The sequence below is a fragment of the Mobula hypostoma genome, chromosome 11 (assembly GCF_963921235.1).
Source record: "Mobula hypostoma chromosome 11, sMobHyp1.1, whole genome shotgun sequence".
In the NCBI taxonomy this organism is placed as follows: domain Eukaryota; kingdom Metazoa; phylum Chordata; class Chondrichthyes; order Myliobatiformes; family Myliobatidae; genus Mobula; species Mobula hypostoma.
In genome coordinates, this window is record NC_086107.1 from 48,390,253 (window position 1) to 48,411,294 (window position 21,042).

At 40.9% G+C, this 21,042-nt stretch overlaps 1 protein-coding gene across 4 annotated transcripts in view; it reads left to right on the forward strand.

Annotated features, from left to right (window-relative positions):
- The window catches only part of LOC134354279 (uncharacterized), a 68,329-nt gene that overhangs the window by 21,956 nt on the left and 25,331 nt on the right, over positions 1-21,042 (forward strand). For all 4 annotated transcript variants that reach the window (XM_063063193.1, XM_063063194.1, XM_063063192.1 and 1 more), the window contains exons 2-3: positions 4,921-5,020; positions 11,974-12,057. In XM_063063193.1, the coding sequence (XP_062919263.1) occupies positions 4,933-5,020; positions 11,974-12,057 (172 nt within the window). In that variant the 5' untranslated portion in view covers positions 4,921-4,932. The remainder of the gene's footprint in view (positions 1-4,920; positions 5,021-11,973; positions 12,058-21,042) is intronic.

Consider the following 21,042-nt stretch of genomic DNA (forward strand, 5'->3'; position numbering starts at 1 on the left):
CAATCAGCCCTGGGTCTAGGCCCTCCCCCTGGTGGGACCTCTCCCATCGGGTGGGAAGTGCAGTCCTGGGCCTGGATGTGGAAGGGCAGGCTTCTCCTGTGATCAATTGCCACAGCAAGGACCGAAACGTATCTACAAATATTCCTGGACCCTAGAACTCCAGTGGTATTTGGGTGGACAGCTGTAGGGGATGCTGGTGATGGTGTGCGGAGGCTGGGACTGTGCCCTTTGATAAAATGGCCACCTGACAAGAGCCCAAAGGGAGCGGTGAGCAGAGTTGGAGAATGATCCCATGCACTAACCTTCTTGAGGACAATGCAGGGATGACAAAGATGGGCAGAGAGTTGTCAGTGAATGGCAGGTCATACCCTGGGAGAGGGGAGAAAAGTTAGAATGTCCAAACAAAAATAAATTATTCCAGAGTTTCCACATGTGGAAAGTGCTACTGGTATGGTTTTGACCCAGAGGTATGGAGACAGGATTTGTGCTCAGTTCTCCCAGTGTGGTTCTAATCCAGGGGTACAGAGCTGGGAACCATGCATGGGGCTCCCATGGTGATCTGAACCAGGTATATGGAGATGGAAACCATGCATAGCACTCCCAGTGTTGGTATGACCAAAGTATGCCGGTGGGAAATGTGCTAGGTACTCCTGGGTTTGTTCTGATCCAGCCCTTTCTGGATTTAACCCACATTCGACAATCCCGCTGCCCAACACTCAGTACCTGTAAGTGACGCTCCATGGGGATGTGCTTACTGTTCTTTTCCATGATGGTACGTGGAGCACGGGAGATGTCCAGCGCGGTACAATGGCTTGATTCAGTTCCTTGCTGCTCATCCTTAGGAAATGCAGATGTAAATCTGGTGTAATGCGCATTGGGAACCCTGTGGGAAATGATTGCAAAGTTGCTGGATTGTTACTCTAGTGTGGTCTGACCCTGGAATATGGGGACTGGAACCATACACAGTGCTCTCAGAAGCAGAGGATTGGCCTTGGTCAGGGAGCTGGCATTATCTCAAGTCTCACAAGGGAAGATTAAAGAAAATCTGGGTGAATATGGAAATACAGAAGCAGGTAATGGCACAATAAAGTAGGCTGGTTTTACTGAGTTACTGACTACAGATTACAGGAGGGTGGGACAGAATCTTTGTATAATTCAATCTCAAAGTCTCTTTGGGAGACATCGAACAGGAACAGGCCCTTCAGCCCACAATTTTGTACTAAACCAATTAAACTATAGAAACCAAGAACTCAATAAAACTAATTTCTTCTGCTTAAACCATGTCCCTATCCCTCCATTTTCTGAATATTTATGTGCATATCTTAGAGTTTTCTTAACCACCTCTATTATACTGCCTCCACCACCACCCCAGGCACACACTGTTCTATGTGTAGGAAGCTTGCTCAGCACATCTCCTGTGAACTTGCCTCTCTCACCTTAGACAATTCCACCTTGGATCTCCTCTCAGCCTTCATTATCCCAGAAAAAATAACTTAAGTTGTCCAACTTCTTGTGGCTAATATCCTCTTATATGGAGAGAATATTGGTCAACCTCCTCTGCAGACTCCTCAAAGCCTGTGCATTTTACGTATAAAGGGGTAACCAGAACTGAGTGCAAAATATTCCCAATGTCGCCCTCACCCTGATGACCACCTTCATGTATGGCTGCATCAAGCTGTGCATGGAATCTAACTAGGTGGGCACAAAGTACCACTATGTACTGGGGTTTATCTGCCCCGGGTGTTGTGAAAGATGGGTCTGGCCCCATTGCCACACAACGTCCTAGTCAGCTGGACATTGCTGCACTACCCGTCCTTTGTGTAAAAGTTCTTCTGGACCAATACCTTTGATCACAAGGCCATCAAGCATTGGTCAGCATGGAATGTCCTGCAGACACTGCAGGAAAAGGGCTCGATGGATACAGTGGGGTGGTTTCCTGAGAATATTGCCAAGACCGTCTAGCAGAATGCCTCATGGCCAGGCTTCAGCAACCAGCATGAAGACCTTGCCTAGCTGGTAGTGAATGCAGCCCTCCCAGTCAGATCCTCCCTGCATGTCCAGAGCATTATTCCCACAGTTCACTCTACGCGGGATGATCGTAGTGGGGAAGAAACAGTTGCTTACCTCTGAGGATTGGGTTTGCAAAGAGGGTGCAGAGAAAGATGAAAGGGCCTGTGTCATGCAGCTGGGTGACAGAGGACTCTCTGATCTACAGGCTGTTCCCAGGGACAGACATGGAGATAAACACCAAGTGCTGCTGGCAGATCATCAAGTCGATGAAAGACGCTCTTTTGTCGGCCCGAAACTTCTTGGTCTGCCAGCACATTGAGATTTCTCTGGAGGAATGCTACCAGTTGGCACATTTAGTACTGCAGGGGTATGTGGTGAAGTGGACACTGAAGCTTGGTGCAGCCACCTCAAGGGATCAGTTGTGAAGGACCACAGTGTATGGTTCTTCTCCTACTGGAGAGAGAGTGGCTGGGTTGAGGGAGGAAGGTGCTCAATTATTAAAGTAGTATACAACCCTGGAATGCCACATGAGTGAGAACAGTGCTATTGATGTGTGTGAATGCAATGCAACGGTATGGACAGCATTGGCAATGAATGTGAACAACTAAAAGGCATTGAACGGTTTAGTCTTGTAAATATTTTTTATTATGAATTCAGTTTATGTCGTTAAGTTTATTTTGTTTAAAAAATTATTTACTCTTTTATAGATCACCGGACTGAATACCAAAGTCAAGAATGTCATAACAAATGGCTTCATATTTTTTCAGATAGCAATATTAATAAATAATTCTTCCCATCTAGACACAGTTCTCATAGAATTATAGAAATGGAGCCTAGAAACAGGTCCTTGAATCACCAAGCCGAATATCGTACCCACTTTTATGACACAAACTCTACTCTAACACATCCTGCTTTTCTCATTACCATTTTTACCACTTGCTTGTATAGAAGGGAATTTATAGTGACCAATTTACCCACCAACAAACCATTTTGGGATCTGATTCAAAGGGAGAATTTGCAAATTCCACACAGACAGTACCAAGATCAGCATTGAACCAGGTGTTTGGTGCAGGAGACTGCAGCTCTTATCTGCTGCCCTGTTTCATTTTTGTTTCTTCTCATTCCCTGTTACTACCTCTATATTTCTGCTCCGAATATAATTCGAAGATAATTGAGACATTCCTCGCCTGGAGGACGCATTGAATGTGTTTATCTTCCTACTAGCCTTTCTCAATCTAAAATAATTTAATTTAAACCGATTTCGAAACCATGATCTGTACAGTATACTGTAAAAGCTGATCACCCCACCCATTTGGTGAATTTGACTTGCAGGACCTCACCATGAGGGAGTGAGTTAGCTACAAGCCATTAGTTACAATGAACTTTGATTGATTCTTATCAATAAAACCCTACAGCTAATGATGTGTCATCAGATCTGCTACTTGCATGGAGTGGCCTGGTCTTACAGCACAGCCTATATTTGAAGCATTGGTGGCATGTTCTGAGAGTGGGAATTGAGCTGAGGCATGACAAATGATGGCACCTTAGTCTTCTTGTCACACTCCCTCTTCCTACTGGATCCTCAAGCTCCTTGCTTCCCCGTACTTCCATCTCTCGAGTAAACAAGTGAAACAAGAGTTTGCCGTGACTCTAGCACTATTGGACAACTGAAATGTTTCAACACGGTATCAAGATATGTGAATTAGGAGCAAGAGTGGGCTCTTCGGCCCCTCAGACTTGCTTTACCTTTAACAAAATCACAGCTGATCTACTTTTAACCCCAAATATGCACTCCTGTCTATCTGCAGTAACCTTTCATCCATTTGCATATAAAATATCTTTCTACGACTGCCTTAGAAATTATTCAAAGATGCTCCTACCGGAGTTTGAGAAAGATTCATCACCCTCTGAAAGAGAAAAATTTACATCATCTCTGGCTTCAATCATCAGCCCTTATTTTTAAACAGTGACCCATAGTTTGAGGTTCTCCACTGATGAGTCAAGATTGTGAGTCATATTTGTTTCAATACTATTTTAACTTGTCATCTTAAGAGACTTGCTCACTCAGAATAGTAATCTAGTAAACCTCTGGAAAAACTTCCAATACATTAAATAAAGAGACCAATACTGTATACAGTCGCCAATGCTCCATAAACAGTGTGTGAAGCATCACCTTTTTACTTTTACATTCATTTCCTTTAGGAAATTGTTAGAAGTCAGGACTGTCCAACTAATTAGGGGGTCTGATATTCACTGTGGCTGTTTGTCATTTTAGATTTGTCCTTCTCATTTCTAGATCCAAAGGTAAATTAATAGAGAAAATGTCTGGATCTAACTGCCCATCACAGAAAAAAGTATCCAAAGGGTGTAGCAAACTTTTTATTACAATTTTAGGTTTAATGTCAGAACAAAATCATGAACCAATCCCCATTGCCTCCTGAAGATCCCTGCTCGTCACCCTGCCGATTCCAGCACTCTGTTCCCATCAATTCTAGGTTTCCTGGAAACATCACCATTGCTGCAGGTCAATGTTCCTGATAGCCACCTGACTTTTTTTTTAACCAGCACTGTCTGGGTCATGGGGTCACACTGCTCTGAAAAAGTTTTGTCCACAGTCTTTTGAATAATAGGCAATACTGTCAAATTTAAGGATAGTTGGACCTACTATCACGTGTGCTATGCTGAATCTAATGAACATTAAGTCAATGTCCCAGCAACTACCAAATGGAATGCCGGGTGAACTTTGGAAGATTTCATATTGGTTAGTCAGATGTCTGGTATGCCATCAGCTGAAGGACATGGCTTTCTTATTTGAACAACAGAGAAGCCGTGTTTGGGAAGTGCTACAACATCCTTCATGCCCTTGTGAATATTTCATCAATCCTGATGTTTGTTCTTCTAAAATTTCAGGAGGTCTGAAAAATGGAACCAGTGGAGAAATGGCACAAAGACTTGCTCGTTCTCAGGCTTGTGGACAAAAAGCTGAACTCAAAGGAAAATGGGACCACAGGTAGGCATGCTCAATGTACTGATATCCTCTCAGAACAATCTTAATTTGATTAAACCATTTCAATATATAGTTTTAGGGATAATTGTATATTTTTTCAAATTTGAGACAAACTTATTTTTCACTGGTCCATGTTTCTCCCATGTTTTTATGACGTTCTGACTCCTGCTGAGTTCGGAAGTGGTAGGCAGTGGAAAGGGAATGTCTGGTAGCTTCTCCTTAGCTGAGAAGTAGTAAGAGAAAGTATACTGCAATCTAAACCAGCTGAAATCAGGAGAGGAACAAGTCTCTGCCCGAAATGTTGACTATACTCTTTTCCATAGATACGGCCTGGCCTGCTGAGTTCCTCCAGCATTTTGTGTGTGTTGCTTGGATTTCCTGCATCTGCAGATTTTCTCTTGTTTATGCGAGGAACAAGTCAAGTCTGTTTGGCACACAAACACGAGGAAGTCTGCAGATGCTGGAAATTCACGCAACACACATCAAAGTTGCTGGTGAACGTAGCAGGCCAGGCAGCATCTCCAGGAAGAGGTACAGTCAACGTTTCGGGCCGAGACCCTTTGTCAGGACTCAAACCTGAGAAAGTGTCTCGGCCCGAAACGTCGACTGTACCTCTTCCTAGAGATGCTGCCTGGCCTGCTGCGTTCACCAGCAACTTTGATATGTGTTGCAAGTCTGTTTGGATTGTGAGGCTTAGAACAACACTAGGGGGCGCATTTACTCAGGGTACCAGGGATAAAGCAGAATGCAGTTTGACTAAATATTGTATATGTAAATAGGTGGGATTATTCAAGATCTTGCTGTGTTGTTAATGAGGTCAGTAGTGTAGTAGTTACATAATCTTGTAAGGGCTGCACTATTGCAGACCAAAGAATCAAACTGAATAAGTTATAGTCAAGTCAAGTCAAGTCAAGTCACTTTTATTGTCATTTCAACCATAACTGCTGGTACAAAACATAGTAAAAATGAGACAACGTTTTCCAGGACCATGGTACTACATGAAACAATACAAAAACTACACTGAACTACGTGAGAAAAAACACAAAACTACACTAGACTACAGACCTATCCAGGACTGCATAAAGTGCACAAAACAGTGCAGGCATTACAATAAATAATAAACAAGACAGTAGGCACAGTGGAGGGTATAGTAGGTTGGTGTCAAGCCAGGCTCTGGGTATTGAGGAGTCTGATGGCTTGGGGGAAGAAACTGTTACATAGTCTGGGTGTGACAGCCCGAATGCTTCGGTGCCTTTTTCCAGATGGCAGGAGGGAGAAGAGTTTATATGAGGGGTGGTTGGGGTCCTTCATAATGCTGTTTGCTTTGCGGATGCAGCATGTGGTGTAAATGTCTAATGGCAGGAAGAGAGACCCTGATGATCTTCTCAGATGACCTCACTATCCGCTGCAGGGTCTTGTGATCCGAGACGGTGCAATTCCCGAACCAGGCAGTGATGGAGCTGCTCAGGATGCTGTCAATACAACCTCTGTAGAATGTGGTGAGGATGGGGGGTGGGAGATGGACTTTTCTCAGCCTTCGCAGAAAGTAGAGATGCTGCTGGGCTTTCTTCGCTATGGAGCTGGTGTTGAGGGACCAGGTGAGATTCTCCGCCAGGTGAACACCAAGAAACTTGTGTCAAAAACTCAAATGATGATGCTTTCAGGATAAAATTAATGTGTAATAATTTAAGCTATGTTTTTTCCCTCATTTATTTTTCTCAGCCACATTTTATCTACATGTAAAGAATATCCAATATCTTGTAGTGATGCCTGCTCTGCCTTTTAGATGGAGTTGATGTTAGAAGTGGGGGTAGCATGGGAATGTCTGCTGTTTTTTAAAAACCATGTTTCTCACAACAATCAGGAAGCAAAATTAAAAAAAGAAGTGCTCATGGTCAAACATCTGAAACAAAAGCAGGTCAGGCAGCATCTGTGGAACGAGAAGCAAAGCCAATGATTTTGCCTTAAAGTAATGATGCTTTGGTTATATTTTGAATGGAGATATAGGGAAGTAAATTCAACAACTGCAAAGATGTGTGGAGTTGATCAAATGCTCACTTCTGGTCTATTCAGCATTCTGCATGATGGTGCCAGCCAAATACAATGATTGAACTTTAGAACATTAGAAAGTTTTTCACAAGAACAGGTCATTCAGCCCAACAAAGCTTGCCAACTTCCTATCACATAGTCTGTTGAAATAACTATCGAGTTCAGATTTTGGAAGTCTCTAAGGTACCAGGTAGTTTGTTCCATGTGTCCATAACTCACTGTGTAAAGAAATGTTTCCTAATATTAGTCTGAAGTATCCAGTCACTTCAACATGGATCAGTTTTATAAAATACAAAATGCTGGAGGAACTCAGTGGGTCAGGCAGCATTTAAGCTGAGGGATAAGAGTCATTTTTTTCCCTTTAAACCAAGACCCTTCATTAGGACTGGAAAACGAGGAGGAAGAAGCCAGACTGAGAAGGTGGGGGGTGAAAGGAGTACAAGCTAGAAGGTGATAGGTGAAGCCCGGTGAGGGGGAAGGTAGGTGGGTTGGGAAGGTTACATTAAGTGAGAAGCATGGGGGTGATAGGTGGAAAAAGGGAAGGACTGAAGAAGAAGGATATGATAGGAGGGGAAAGTGTACTATGGAATAAAGAAAGGGGAAGGGGCACCAGGGAGGAAATGACAGGCGGGTGAGGAGAAGAGGAGGAGTATTAGGAGAGAAGGGGAGGGGAGAAATTACCGGAAGTTGGAGAAATCAATGTTCGTGCTGTGAGGTTGGAGGCTACCCAAACAGAATATAAGCTGTTGCTCCTCCAACCTGAGGGTGGCTTCATCACAGCAGTAGAGGAAGCTATGGACTGACATGGCAGAATGGTAATGGGATGTGGAATCAATATTGTGAATGGTTAGCAGCATTAAGCTCCTTCTGATCGGCATGTATTTGTCCAAGAGGCAGTATGAATGGAAGAGGTGCTGCCAGGAGTTTAATGTGAAGCTGGGCAGAGGTGATGAAAGAAATGGTACAATTCATTGTACGAAACCTTGATAAAGGTGGTTTTGTGAATGTACAGGAGAATAGGACACGTGCTCAGAAAGTAAGGGGTGCTGGTCAATCTATTTTGAGCCAATCTACTTTGAGCACCAGCATACTGCTCTGCTGCTAGAATTTGAATGACTTCGTAGGCTTCATCAAGTTCAATGAATCAATCTTCAGCTTATCCCACCCACTCTGTCTACTCTGGATATGGTGTTTTGCAATTGGAATTCTTGTGGATGTATCCAAGGAGCAATGGTTTGCATAGAGGTCAGCAGATAATAATTCAGCAGCTGGTGTAACACCGCCGTAGAAATGCAAAATTGATGGAAAGCAACAAATGGTCGGAAAATTCCAGCCACTGTCTTTTGTAGTTAAAGGTTCCCTTTATTGGAGGGAATCCTCCCAGTGGTTGAATGTGTGCTTTATAATAAAAACACAGGAGATGTTAGCTGTAACATTAAGCAACAGAGTGGCAGAGTTGGCAGCAATTAGGTCTCAGCTGATCAAATCCATGCTCTACCCAATTCCTGTGGTCATTCAATGTACATATATCAGCACCGCCTCTTCATGGTGTGTAATCTGATTTCAGTGGGAGATGAAGTGTAAAATGGATAATGTTATAATCCCCAAGTGGCATCCATATTATCCAGACAAAATACTACTGCCGATCAGAATTTATGTCCCGAGGTATATAATTTTCATGTTACAAATTTTATATACTTGGAACATTAACAGAAAATGGCTCACATCTACACTTAGTGACCATTTTATTAAGTACCCTTGTACACCTGCTCGATAATGCAAATATCTAATCAGCCAAGCTTGTAGCAGCAATTCAGTGCATAAAAGCATGCAGACATGGTCAGAAGGTTTAATTTTTGTTCAAACTAAACATCATTGTGGAGATGAAATGTAATCTAGGTGACTTTGACCATGGAATGATTGCGGTTGCCAAAGGGGTCGTTTGAGGACCTCAGAAACTTTTGATCTTTTTTTAATATAATTTTTATTGAATTTTCAAAAAGAATACATGAAAAGATAAAATCTACCCACCCCCCTCCCCTTAACCCTCCCCCCCCATATATGTAGTCTACCTAAAAGAAAGAAAGAGAAAAAAAAAGAAGAGCCGCCTGGGTATTGGAAGGTTTTCACATGCTCCATGGGATTCAAAATAAATTTGGTATAATTATTCGTTATTTTCCCCAAGTAACCAAATTCTTTGTCGGAGCACTTAAATATGACATCCTATCTTTTGTAAATAAGGGTGCCAAATATTCAAGAATGTTAGATAATTATCTCTTAAATTATAAGTAATTTTTTCAAGTGGAATAGAACTAGCCATTTCATTATTCCAACGATCCATACTTAAATACGAATCAGATTTCCACTTTTGATCTTTTTATGAGTTTCATGCACAACAGTCTGTAGAGTTTACAGAGAATGGTGTGTGAAACAAAAGAAAATCCAGTAAGATCATAAGATATCAAATCAATAAATAGCAGTTCTGTGGGCAAAAACATCTTGTTAATGAAAGAAGTCAGAGGAGAATGGCCAGACTGGTTCATTCTGACAGGAAAGTGGCAGTGTTTCAGATAACCATGTGTTACAACAGTGGTCTGCCAAAAAGCATCTCTGAACACACAGCACTTCGAACCTTCGAAGTGGATGGCTTACAGAAGCAGAAGACCATGAACGTACCCTCAGTAATCACTTCATGAGGTACTGGAGGTATGTATCACCTGAGTTGTATGTTTCACTTGTGCTGTCCCTTTCAGGACATCCCAGGCCTTTACAGCCAATTAGATACTTCGGAGGTGTAGTCACTTGATTTACAGGAAACACGACTGCCACTTCCACATGGCAAACTCTCAAGGAGAACATGGTAACAAGAAAATCTGACTGTTGTTAGATTGGCAGACACATCTAATGCATCTTATAAGGGTATAAATACACTGTGTTAACAATTGCTGTGATTTTTCAATGATGCATGACAATTTCATGATAATTAATCCATTCAATGTAACAATATAACAGTATTTCGTTGCTTATAATAAGTATCCTTATGCGAAATTTTCTCACTGTATCTGTTGTGTATCAATCTTTATCTGTGGCAAGATGCCATGGCTACTGGTAGGGGCTCAGCTATGCCTGCCTTTTTGTTGGCAACGTAGAACAATCCATGTTCTAAGACCTCGCCGGTTATGCTCCCCAACTCTTCCTTCACTATATTGATGACTGATTGGTCTCCGACTTCCACTTTGCCCTTAAATTCACTTGGTCCGTTTCTGGAAAATGGCATCTCTTATAAGCCTACTGATTCACACGGCTATCCGGAATGTACCTCTTCCCACCCTGTCTCCTGTAAAAATGCTGTTCCATTTGCTCAGTTCTTGCATCTCCTCTTCCCTCCCCTCTTCTATTCCCCACTCTCCTTACCTCATCTCACCTGACAGTCACCATTTCCTGAATCCTCTCCTCCTTCCCTTTCTCCTATGGATCACTCTGCTATCCTATCCCAGTCACCTGGCTTCACCTATCAACTTCAAGTTGTGTTCCTTCCTCTGCCCCCACCTTTTTGTACTGGTGTCTCCCCTCTTCCTTTCCGTCCTGAAGGATGCCTCAGCCTGAAATGTTGACTGTTTGTTCGTTTCCATAGATGCTACCTGGCCTGAGTTTTTCCAGCATTTTGTGTGCGTTGCTTTGGATTTCCAGCATCTGCAGAATTTCGTGTGTTGAAGCTTACAAGATGTCTTTGTGTTATGCAAATTAAAAAACCTTTTGGAAAACCAAATCAAAGCAGAAAATGTTGGAAGTACTCGGCAGGTCAGGCTGTGGAAAGCGAAGCAGTTAATGTTCGACGTCAACAACTGGATGATTTGACTAATTCCAATGAAAGGTCATTATTCTCAAATGTTAGTGCTTGATTCTCTTCTCACAGATTCTACCTTTGCTGTTAAGTGTTTCCAGCATGTTGTTAACTTTAAAGTATATTGTTGATGTGGTACTTAATGACAGGTATTATTCCCCCTGGTGTAGTGGTTAGTGTGACGCTATTACAGCTCAGGACGTCAGAATTCAGAGTTCAATCCCAGCCTCCTCTGTAAGTGGTTTATACATCCTCCCTGTGGAATGTGTGGGTTTCCTCTGGGTGCTCCAGTTCCCTCCCACAGTGCAAAGATGTCCTGGTTAGTAGGTTAATTGGTCATTATAAATTGTCCTGTGGTCAGGCTAGGGTTAAATCAGGGTTTGCTGGCGGCGCAGGTCTCTAAGGGCCGGAAGGGCCTTGTCTCTAAATAAATAAAAATAATACCATTATGTTGAGAATGGTCCATTTCTGTGTGTGCCATAATGTTCTACATTACTGCATTGTAAACAAATGGAATTAAGAAGAGCACAATGAAGCAACTTGCTTTTGCTGAGCAAATATTTTTATGATCTGTATTCCTTTTGTCTGCTCTGATCCTTGTTAAAAGTCCAGTGGAGGTATGAACCAATTTGCAGGCAATATTTTCTTTCACTCTCCTTTTCCCCCTCTTGTTCCCAATGCTATCTCCCTGCTCAACATGCCAAGATTCAGAAATAAGCAACTCAAAGCTCCCCCCCTACAGTGGCTCCTAGTGACCATGCTATGAATGTAGAATATTATTTACCAGCAGAGTACGTTTCTGATTTGGATCTGTGGCACGTCTTCTAATTATGCAAGCTCACACTCAGGCACTCGTTCTGAGCCTAGTTACGGTGTTAACCACAGCAAAAAGTAGAGACATCTTCTCCACCTCCCACCACACCAGAAGGTGAATCTAAATCTGGTTAAACTTACAACACAACTATGGTTTGGGGTTCATAATGAATGTGACTCAATTTAAAGTACAAAGTATAAATAATGATCACAAACACAATTATTTACTTCTGTGCTTCTTCCTTTTCAGGAATGATAGCTAAGCACCTTCTACAAATATTTCAGATCCGTGACTGTTTACCGTTCTGCATTACTCGCTCAGATCGTGGTACAGGTTCGTATTCTCTCCCACATACTATTGGTTTGGAAGGAAACTGGGAGCCTTTGCTTTGCACAGATACTGGATTTGTATCATTTAACAGAAGATAGGCTGTAAATGTAAATACAGGTGGACACGACCACAATCACACTAATCATGTTATGAAGTCAAAGAACTCTACAGTGTAGAAACAGGCTCTTTGGCCCATCTAGTCAAAGCTGAACTATCCTGGTCCCATCAACCTGCACCTGGACCATAGCGATCCATAGCCCTCCCATCCACGTACCTATTCAAGTTTCTCTTAAATGTTTAAATCAAACCTGTATGCACTACTTCTGCTGGCAGCTTCTTCCATATTCTCACCAGCTTCTGAATGAAGAAGTTTCCCTTAAATACTTCACCTTTCATCCTGAACTGCTAATTCTATTCTCACCCATCCTCAGTGGAAAAAGCCTGCCTATACAAAATCCTGAATAGTATACCTCTATCAAATCTCCCCTCATTCCTCTATGCTCTAGGGAGTGAAGTCCTAATCTATTCAACCTTTCCCCATAACTCAGGTCCTCAAGTCCTGGCAACATCCTCATAAATTCTCTCTGCAATCTTTCCATCTTAGTAACACTTTTCTTCTAGGTAGTTGACCAAAAACTGCACATGATACTCCAAAATTTGGCCTCACGAACGTTATATACAACTTCAACATAACACCCCAACTCCTGTATTCAGTGCTTTGATTTATGAAGGCCAATGTGCTAAAAGCTTTCTTTATGACTTTAATCTACCTGTGATGCCACTTTCAAGGAATTATGGACTGCATTCCAGATCTCTCTGTTCTGCCACTCTCCTGAGTGCCCTACTGCTCACTGACTAATTCCTACCGTGGTTTGTCCTACAAAGTGCAACACCTCGCACTTGACTGCATTAAATTCCATCTGCTCCAGATCCCAGTGCACGCTTTGATAGTCTTCCTGATTGTCCACTACGCTCCCAATCTTGGTGTCATCGGCAAATTTGCTGATCCAGCTTACCACATTATCATCCAAATTGTTGATATAGATGACAAAAATGGACCAAGCCTGTGACACACCACTGGTCATAGGTCTCCAGTCAGAGAGGTAAATGTCTACTACCACTCCCTGGCTTCTTCCGCAAAGTCAAAGCTTAATCGAATTTACTATATGCCAAGTGACTGAACCTTGTTGACTGACCTTCCATGTGGGACCTTGTCAAAGGCCTTGCTAAAGTCAACTGCCTTGCCTTTATCAACTTTCCTGGAAACCACCTCAAAACTCTTAAGATTGGTTAGACATGACCTACCACCCATAAAACCATGTTGACTATCCCGAATCAGCCTCTGTATACCCAAATACTTAGATATCTGGTCCCAAAGAACACCTTGAAATAACATAGCCACTGCTGATGTCAAGTTCACCAGCCTATAATTTCCTGGCTTATTCTTAGAGTCTTTATTATACAACGGAACAGCATTAGCTGTCCTGCAATTCCTGCATTGACTTCCCACAGGGCTTAAGGAAATATTGACTATCAACTACAGTTTTTCACAAATCCCATTTTTATTATCCCAGATCCCATCAAGTGCCCCCACCCAAGGCGTTTTAATTCATAGAGACATGGAGCAGTACAGAATAGAAACAGGCCCTTCAATCCAGCTTGTCTTGCTTATCTAGTTGCCTACCTGAACCAGTTCAGTTTACCCGCATTTGGCTTGTATCTCCAGAAATTTTCCCCCTCTGTGTTCCTATCTAAATTCCTTTTAAAGGTTGCAATTGTTCCCACCTTTACAATTTCCTCTGGCAGTTTATACCATGCACCTTCTGGGGAAAACAAACTTGCCCCTCATTTCCCCTTTAAAGTTTATGCCTCTCACCTTAAATCTATACACTCTAGTTTTAGACTCCACTACCCTGCAGGAAATAAAATGACCGTTCACTCTCTCTACACCTCTCATAATTTTTCTGCACCTAAAAAAGGTTACCTCATACAGTCCCAGAATTAAAAACTACTGCTTATCCAGTCTCTCCCTATAACTCAAGCTTTCCAGTGCCTGTACCATCCCTATAAATCTTCTCTACATTCTTCCCAACTTGATGACATGATGACTAGAACTGCACACAATACTCCAAATATGACCTCACCAATATCTTGTGCAGTTGTAACATGACATCCCACCTATTGCACTCAGTTCCTTGACAAATGAAGGAGGATGTCCCAGATGCCACCTTTACCATCTCTTCCACTTCCAGGAGCTATAATTTAACCCCAGCTCAGTCTGCTTTCTGACACTCTCCAGAGCCCTGTCATTAACTGAGTAAGTCCTGTCCTGATATAACTAATAAACAGCACGTTGCACTTGTCTGAATTAAATTCCATCTGCCATTTCAATGCCCACTTCTATATCTGGGGCAAAATGAACTAGTCAATTAGCTTACCAGCCTGCATGTGTTTGAGATATGGGAGGAAAGTGGAGTACCCGGGGGAAAACTGCACACTCTGAACACCAGAGGTCAGGATGAAACTTCAGATGTTGGAGTTGTGAGGTAGCAGCTCTTCTGGCTGTGCCACAATGCTATTCTCACAGCACACTGGAGGAACTCAGCAGGTCGGGCAGCAGCCGTGGAAAAGATTGGTCGACGTTTCGGGCCGGAACCCTTCGTCCTGACAAAGAGTTCCGGCCCGAAACGTCGACCGATCTTTTCCACGGATGCTGCCCGACCTGCTGAGTTCCTCCAGCGTGTTGTGAGTGTTGCTTTGACCCCAGCATCTGCAGATTATTTTGTGTTTGCCACAATGCTATTGAAGTTGAAATGATTTAAACGTACTACAACACCAATTTTTCACCTTCAACTAATTTTTACTCTGTGGAGGTTAAAATGGAAAAGGCAAAGGAAACCTGCTATATAAATGGTACATGATAGAGTGGAGAACTAGGGTGAAAATTATATTTGTAAAAAGCAATAACAGACAATGAAGAAGCTTAACAAAATAATATCTAACATAAAAGGAAATACAAACACATGAATTGATTGATAAAGGAAAGGTATTTAGTTTCAGGGCACCACTGGAAATTATTTTGTGCAAACAGTGGAGGTACTAATGGTATACATCGAATTATCTTCACTAAGAGGCTGCTGCAATTTTGGCAGTAAAGGAGGAAATGATTGCAACATTACAAAAGGTACACTTGGAGAGGAAAGATATTGGATAATTTCTCTTTCTTTCTTTTTCAATCTTTTTATTAAGTTTCAAGATTAATAAACATCATAATAGTTATGATGCATAGAGATCGGGATTACAATAATAACAGTTAACATGTACAAGCGCAGATTCCAAGTAACCAATATAGTTTAACCTCCCAATCTCGTAGTAACTGACCATGAAAAAGATATTTTATAAGGAGGGGAAAAAAGAAACCCCCAAACTAAAAAAACAAGTAAACTTAAAAAAAAAGAAGCAAAGCTTGGGCTGTCATATTACATCGGCTAAAATTATTTTTTGTCATTAACTCTGCTCCTCTATACATGAACAAAAAATTACTACAAAGGATTTAGAAAGGGTCAGCTTGCATCATATGAAAATATTGAATAAATGGCCACCAAGTTTTTTCAAATTTAACCAAAGGATCCATAGCACCACTCCTAATTTTTTCCAAGTTTAGGCATGCTATCATTTGGGAAAACCATTGAAAAGTAGTGAGGGAAGTAGAATCTTTCCATTTAAATAAAAGGGATCTTCTGGCTATTAATGTAACAAATGCAATTAGACGACAAGCTGCCAAGGATAAACGACTAGAGTCTATCACGGGTCGTCCAAGAACTGTAGTAATAGGATGAGGTTGAAAATCAATACGCAGAAAGTGACACCAAGTTACTGAAATAATATCAAAAATATCTTTTCAATGTTTTGCTAGAAGAGGACTAGACCAGAACATATGTGTCAAGGAAGCTATCTCAGAATTACATCTATCACAAACAGGATTTATGTGGCAATAAAAATGAGCTAACTTATCCTTGGACATATGAGCCCTATGAATCACCTTAAATTGTATCAAGGTGTGTCTGGCACATATTGAGGAAGTAGTGGGGTACTGCAAGACTCAGTGCTGGGACCCCTGTTGTTTATAATATATATTAATGACTTAGATGAGGGAATTAAATGCAAGTTTGCGGATGACACGAAGCTGGGCGGCAGTGTTAGCTGTGAGGAGGATGCTAAGAGGATGCAGGGTGACTTGGATAGGTTAGGTGAGTGGGCAAATTCATGGCAGATGCAACTTAATGTGGATAAATGTGAGGTTATCCACTTTGGTGGCAAAAAAAGGAAAACAGATTATTATCTGAATGGTTGCCGATTAGGAAAAGGGGAGGTGCAACGAGACCTGGGTGTCATTATACACCAGTCATTGAAAGTGGGCATGCAGGTACAGCAGGCGGTGAAAAAGGCGAATGGTATACTGGCATTCATAGCAAGAGGATTCGAGTACAGGAGCAGGGAGGTACTACTGCGGTTGTACAAGGCCTTGGTGAGACCACACCTGGAGTATTGTGTGCAGTTTTGGTCCCCTAATCTGAGGAAAGACATTCTTGCAATAGAGGGAATACAAAGAAGGTTCACCAGATTGATTCCTGGGATGGCAGGACTTCCATATGATGAAAGACTGGATCGACTAGGATTATACTCGTTGGAATTTAGAAGATTGAGGGGGGATCTTATTGAAACGTATAAAATCCTAAAGGGACTGGACAGGCTAGATGCAGGAAGATTGTTCCCGATGTTGGGGAAGTCCAGAATGAGGGGTCACAGCTTGAGGATAAAGGGGAAGCCTTTTAGGACTGAGATTAGGAAAAACTTCTTCACACAGAGAGCGGTAAATCTGTGGAATTCTGTGCCACAGGAAACAGTTGAGGCCAGTTCATTGGCAATATTTAAGAGGGAGTTAGATATGGCCCTTGTGGCTAAAGGGATCAGGGGGTATGGAGAGAAGGCAGGTACAGGGTTCTGAGTTGGATGATCAGCCATGATCATACTGAATGGCGGTGCAGGCTCGAAGGGCCAGATGGCCTACTCCTGCACCTATTTTCTATGTTTCTATTGACTAATTGAAGAATTTTTTTCCCATTTCTCTGCAGATAAAGATATTTGAAGTTCTCTTTCCCACTCATTCTTAATTTTATCAAATGTACCTAGATGTATTTTCATAATCAGATTCATAAATAATTGCTATTAAACTCTTCTGATAGGGGTTTAAACCTAAAATATTTTCTGTAACTTCAATTTGATGCGATATCGGAAAGGTAGATAAAGTAGCGTTCAAAAAGTTTCTAATCTGTAAATATCTGAAAAAGTGTGATCCAGGCAAATTATATTTATTAGACAACTGTTCAAAAGACATGAAATAATTAGCCATGAATAAATCACGAAAACATGTTATTCCCTTTGTTTTCCATAGAAGAAAAGCTGATCAATTCTAGATGGTTGAAAGAAAAAAATAGATATAATAGAACTTGACAGGATAAATTTATGATATCTTATTGATAGAATTTAATTTCAAAATGTTACGCTTTAAAATTTTTCCAATCCATCTTAGATAAGGGAGTGATGTTGGAGATATGGAAGTTACAGATGGGAGTTGGAAGAGGAGTTGGTTAATGATTATTGGTTGAGAAACTTCAGAAAAATAATGAGTCAAAATTAACTGGCAATGTATGGGCTAATAAATGAAAGTCAGCACAGGTTTAACAAAATGTAAATTGGTTTTAACCAACATCATTGAGTTCTTCAGTGAAGTAAATGGGGAGAAGAAAGTTTTCTTGTATGTCTACATTTTCAGAAGATGTTAAGCAAAGAATCCTGTAGCTGACAAAATTAAAGGCTGAGGCAGGAAGGCAATACTGGCCGTGTGAATTTGCAGCTGGATAAAGGGTGTAAGCCAGTGAGCAGCCAAGCCTGCAATTATCCATCATCGCCGTTAGACCAGAACTCTCTCTGATATATATTTATTACCTGAACTTGAATGTATATTGCAGGAAATGTAAAACACAAAATTGTTGTACAAACTGAAGGATTATGACAGACTTTGGAAGAAATAAAATAAGGGAGAAGTAAGCAGATGCATTACAGATGAAGTTAAACATAAAGGAATATGGAGCATACACCTTGCTCTGAAAAATAAAGAAAACTGTAAAATAATAATTAAAATCTATAAACTAACATTTTAAAATGAGTAGTGAATCATGGAGGTTAGGGAGCAAATGTATCGAAATATTTGTAGATAATAGGATAAATAGAGATGGCAGTAAACACCTTGTGTGCGGGGTCCTTTGTTTTGTTATGGGTGCAGAAGCCGAAGAGCAAGAAAATTTAAGGCTTCAGCCAGAGGTTTTTTTTTAAATTTCTGAGCAACACACCAGTGGAAGGAGGTTGTGACAGAAGAGACCTTTTAGGAAAGAATCAGGTCTTTTATTGGCTCTCCTCCATTATGTCCTGTTTAAGTTTAGAGAAAATAAGAAGTCGGACATTTGATATGCCCTTTAAATTTGAGCAAATCTGGCGATCTTTTACCCAATATTTTCATTTAATTTGATTTATTACTCTTCCAATCTTTTTATAAGTTTTAGATTTGATCAGAAAGTCTTTCTTTCTTTTTTTTGTCGTATCCTCAAAATAGACTGCCCAGTCCCTTTTTTTGTTTCTTTTTTTAATAGTGTAGTTGTTTTTTTTCTCTCCATTTAAAAATGTTTTTCCTTTCCTCTTCATGAACTGATAAGAGGAGAATTGCTGTTTTCATTTTTTTAAATTATATATTTTATACTGGCTTAACAATATGTGTGATTTTGACAATGTCTATCTTGATCTCGGTTTGTATTGCTATTGATATATATGAGGTAATTCTCCCCTTGATTGTATTTACGTTCCTTTTAAATCAATAAAAAGAATAAGAAAGGAAGAAAGGAAAGAATCAGGAATGAGGGAAATAAGTTCTGTGGAGGGACTGGAAAAGGTAGGGTTCTCCCGTGAGCAGGGAGTGTCAAGGAAAGACAATGAAGACATTGAAAATCATAAAGGGTTTCAATAAAATGGGAAGAGTTTGCTTCCATGTCAGAAATGTTGAACAAGTTTAACAGCATTGACAAAGAGAACCATTGCCTGCTGAAGCTATTTTTACACATAAGTTTGCTGCAACTTGGAAACATTTTGCTCTAAGTTGTAGTGGTAATGGGCTTAGTTGTAACAAAGGGAAAACAATCATTAGACTTGGGGGAAAGATTGGGGGAATCGGAGTAGCTATTAAGTTAATTTAATTGACACAAATAATGGGCCAAATGTACGCCGTAGATCCAGTTATAATATTGGGAACTTAATTTAGTCTGCTATTTTCAGGGTATATCCAGAAATTTGTATTTACTCACCTTTAATTGAGTACATAAAAGCATCCTAAATATTATGATGTCATGTTGTATACATGCCTTGTAGTCTCATGCTTAGATGATTACTGTGACAGGAATCTGCTGCTACTATACCAAGAACTTCCCTCAATTCCTTAAATAACCTTGTGCCTTCCTTTGCTATTACATAGTAGCTGAAGGTGTGTTGCATATGCTGTTAAATCAGTTGCTGTTTTTTTACCATATTACTTCACATTTACCATATTCATTTAATTTTGCTGTTGTTTACTACTTACACAATTTCTAATACTTTTTATCCGTGCTTGGTTGCCTCTAGTTTGACCCCTTGCTGGAATTGTTGTAGTTCACAAATTTGATATGAATTGGAAACAGCAGGAACCCTTATAAGTAGCAATCCTCTTGATAATTCTCCCCACCCAACATCTATACTTATGTTACCATTTTTTGGTCAGTTTCTAACTTCTCCTGCACTCATGCCATTTTATGCTTCTCTTCCAACTTTTTGTCAAGAATATGTAAAAAGGCTTTTAAAGAAATTTATATATGCCACACTTTTTATTTATATTTAAGATTTATATCGTCCTCTTGAAAAATAGCCAGCAAAGGTGTCTTGAGTGAGGAATTAATGTTTTGAGGCCTTGCTGTTACACAGATTTTCTCATATAATGGTACTACTTTGGATCAGACTGTGGTTCTTGAATTGACTTTGCCAATGTTTGTAATGAACTTGTGTTGTTAATTTGTTTCTACTGTTGTGTTCCTCCAATGAAATCTCTCAAAATTTTGTAAATACATTCTCATTAAATCTGTAGAGATAGTGAATTCTGATCCCAATAGGCAGATTAAAGGAGGTTAATGTTTACTCTGGAAGTGCTCCCTCAGCAATACTTATTTGGCTGTGCATCAGTATCCAATGAGTTTTGCACAAGTGATGTTCTTTGACAATGCTCCCTTTTCTTTTGCAAGCTCCACCACACACATGTAGTTTTTCGGTGACAGTATAGAATTATAGAGCACTACGACACAGAAGCAAACCATTTGGCCCATCTAGTACATGCTAAACTCAGACATCCCACCTCTCCTGGAAGTTCCGGGAGTCTCCTGCATATTAATAATGGCTCCCTGATGCCCGCAAATTATATACAATGTTCCGGAAATTGATTTTTTTGAGAGCGAGCGTGAAAGAACGCACAAGAGAGAGCGAGCGCAAGAGCAAGAAAGCAAGCACGAGACTGCGAGCGTAAGTGAGCAAGAGAGAGCAAGAGCAAGAAAGCAAGCACGAGACAGCAAGCATGAGTGAGAGCGACCACGAGAGAGGGCACGAGGAGCGAGAGCAAGAGCGAGAAAGCAAGCGCGTGAGAGCGACCACGAGTGAGAGAGCACGCGTGCGAGAGAGAGAGAGAGTGAGAGAGTTCCAAAAAAAGTCAGAGTGGCAGAGTGTTCCAAAAAAAGAAAATATAAAATGTACGTCACCCCAGACTACAGTAAAGTGTACCCCTGCCTAATAGGGGTCAGAAACAATGCCAGTGTTGCTCACTGCACTGTTTGCAACAGTGACTTTTCTTTTGCCCATGGT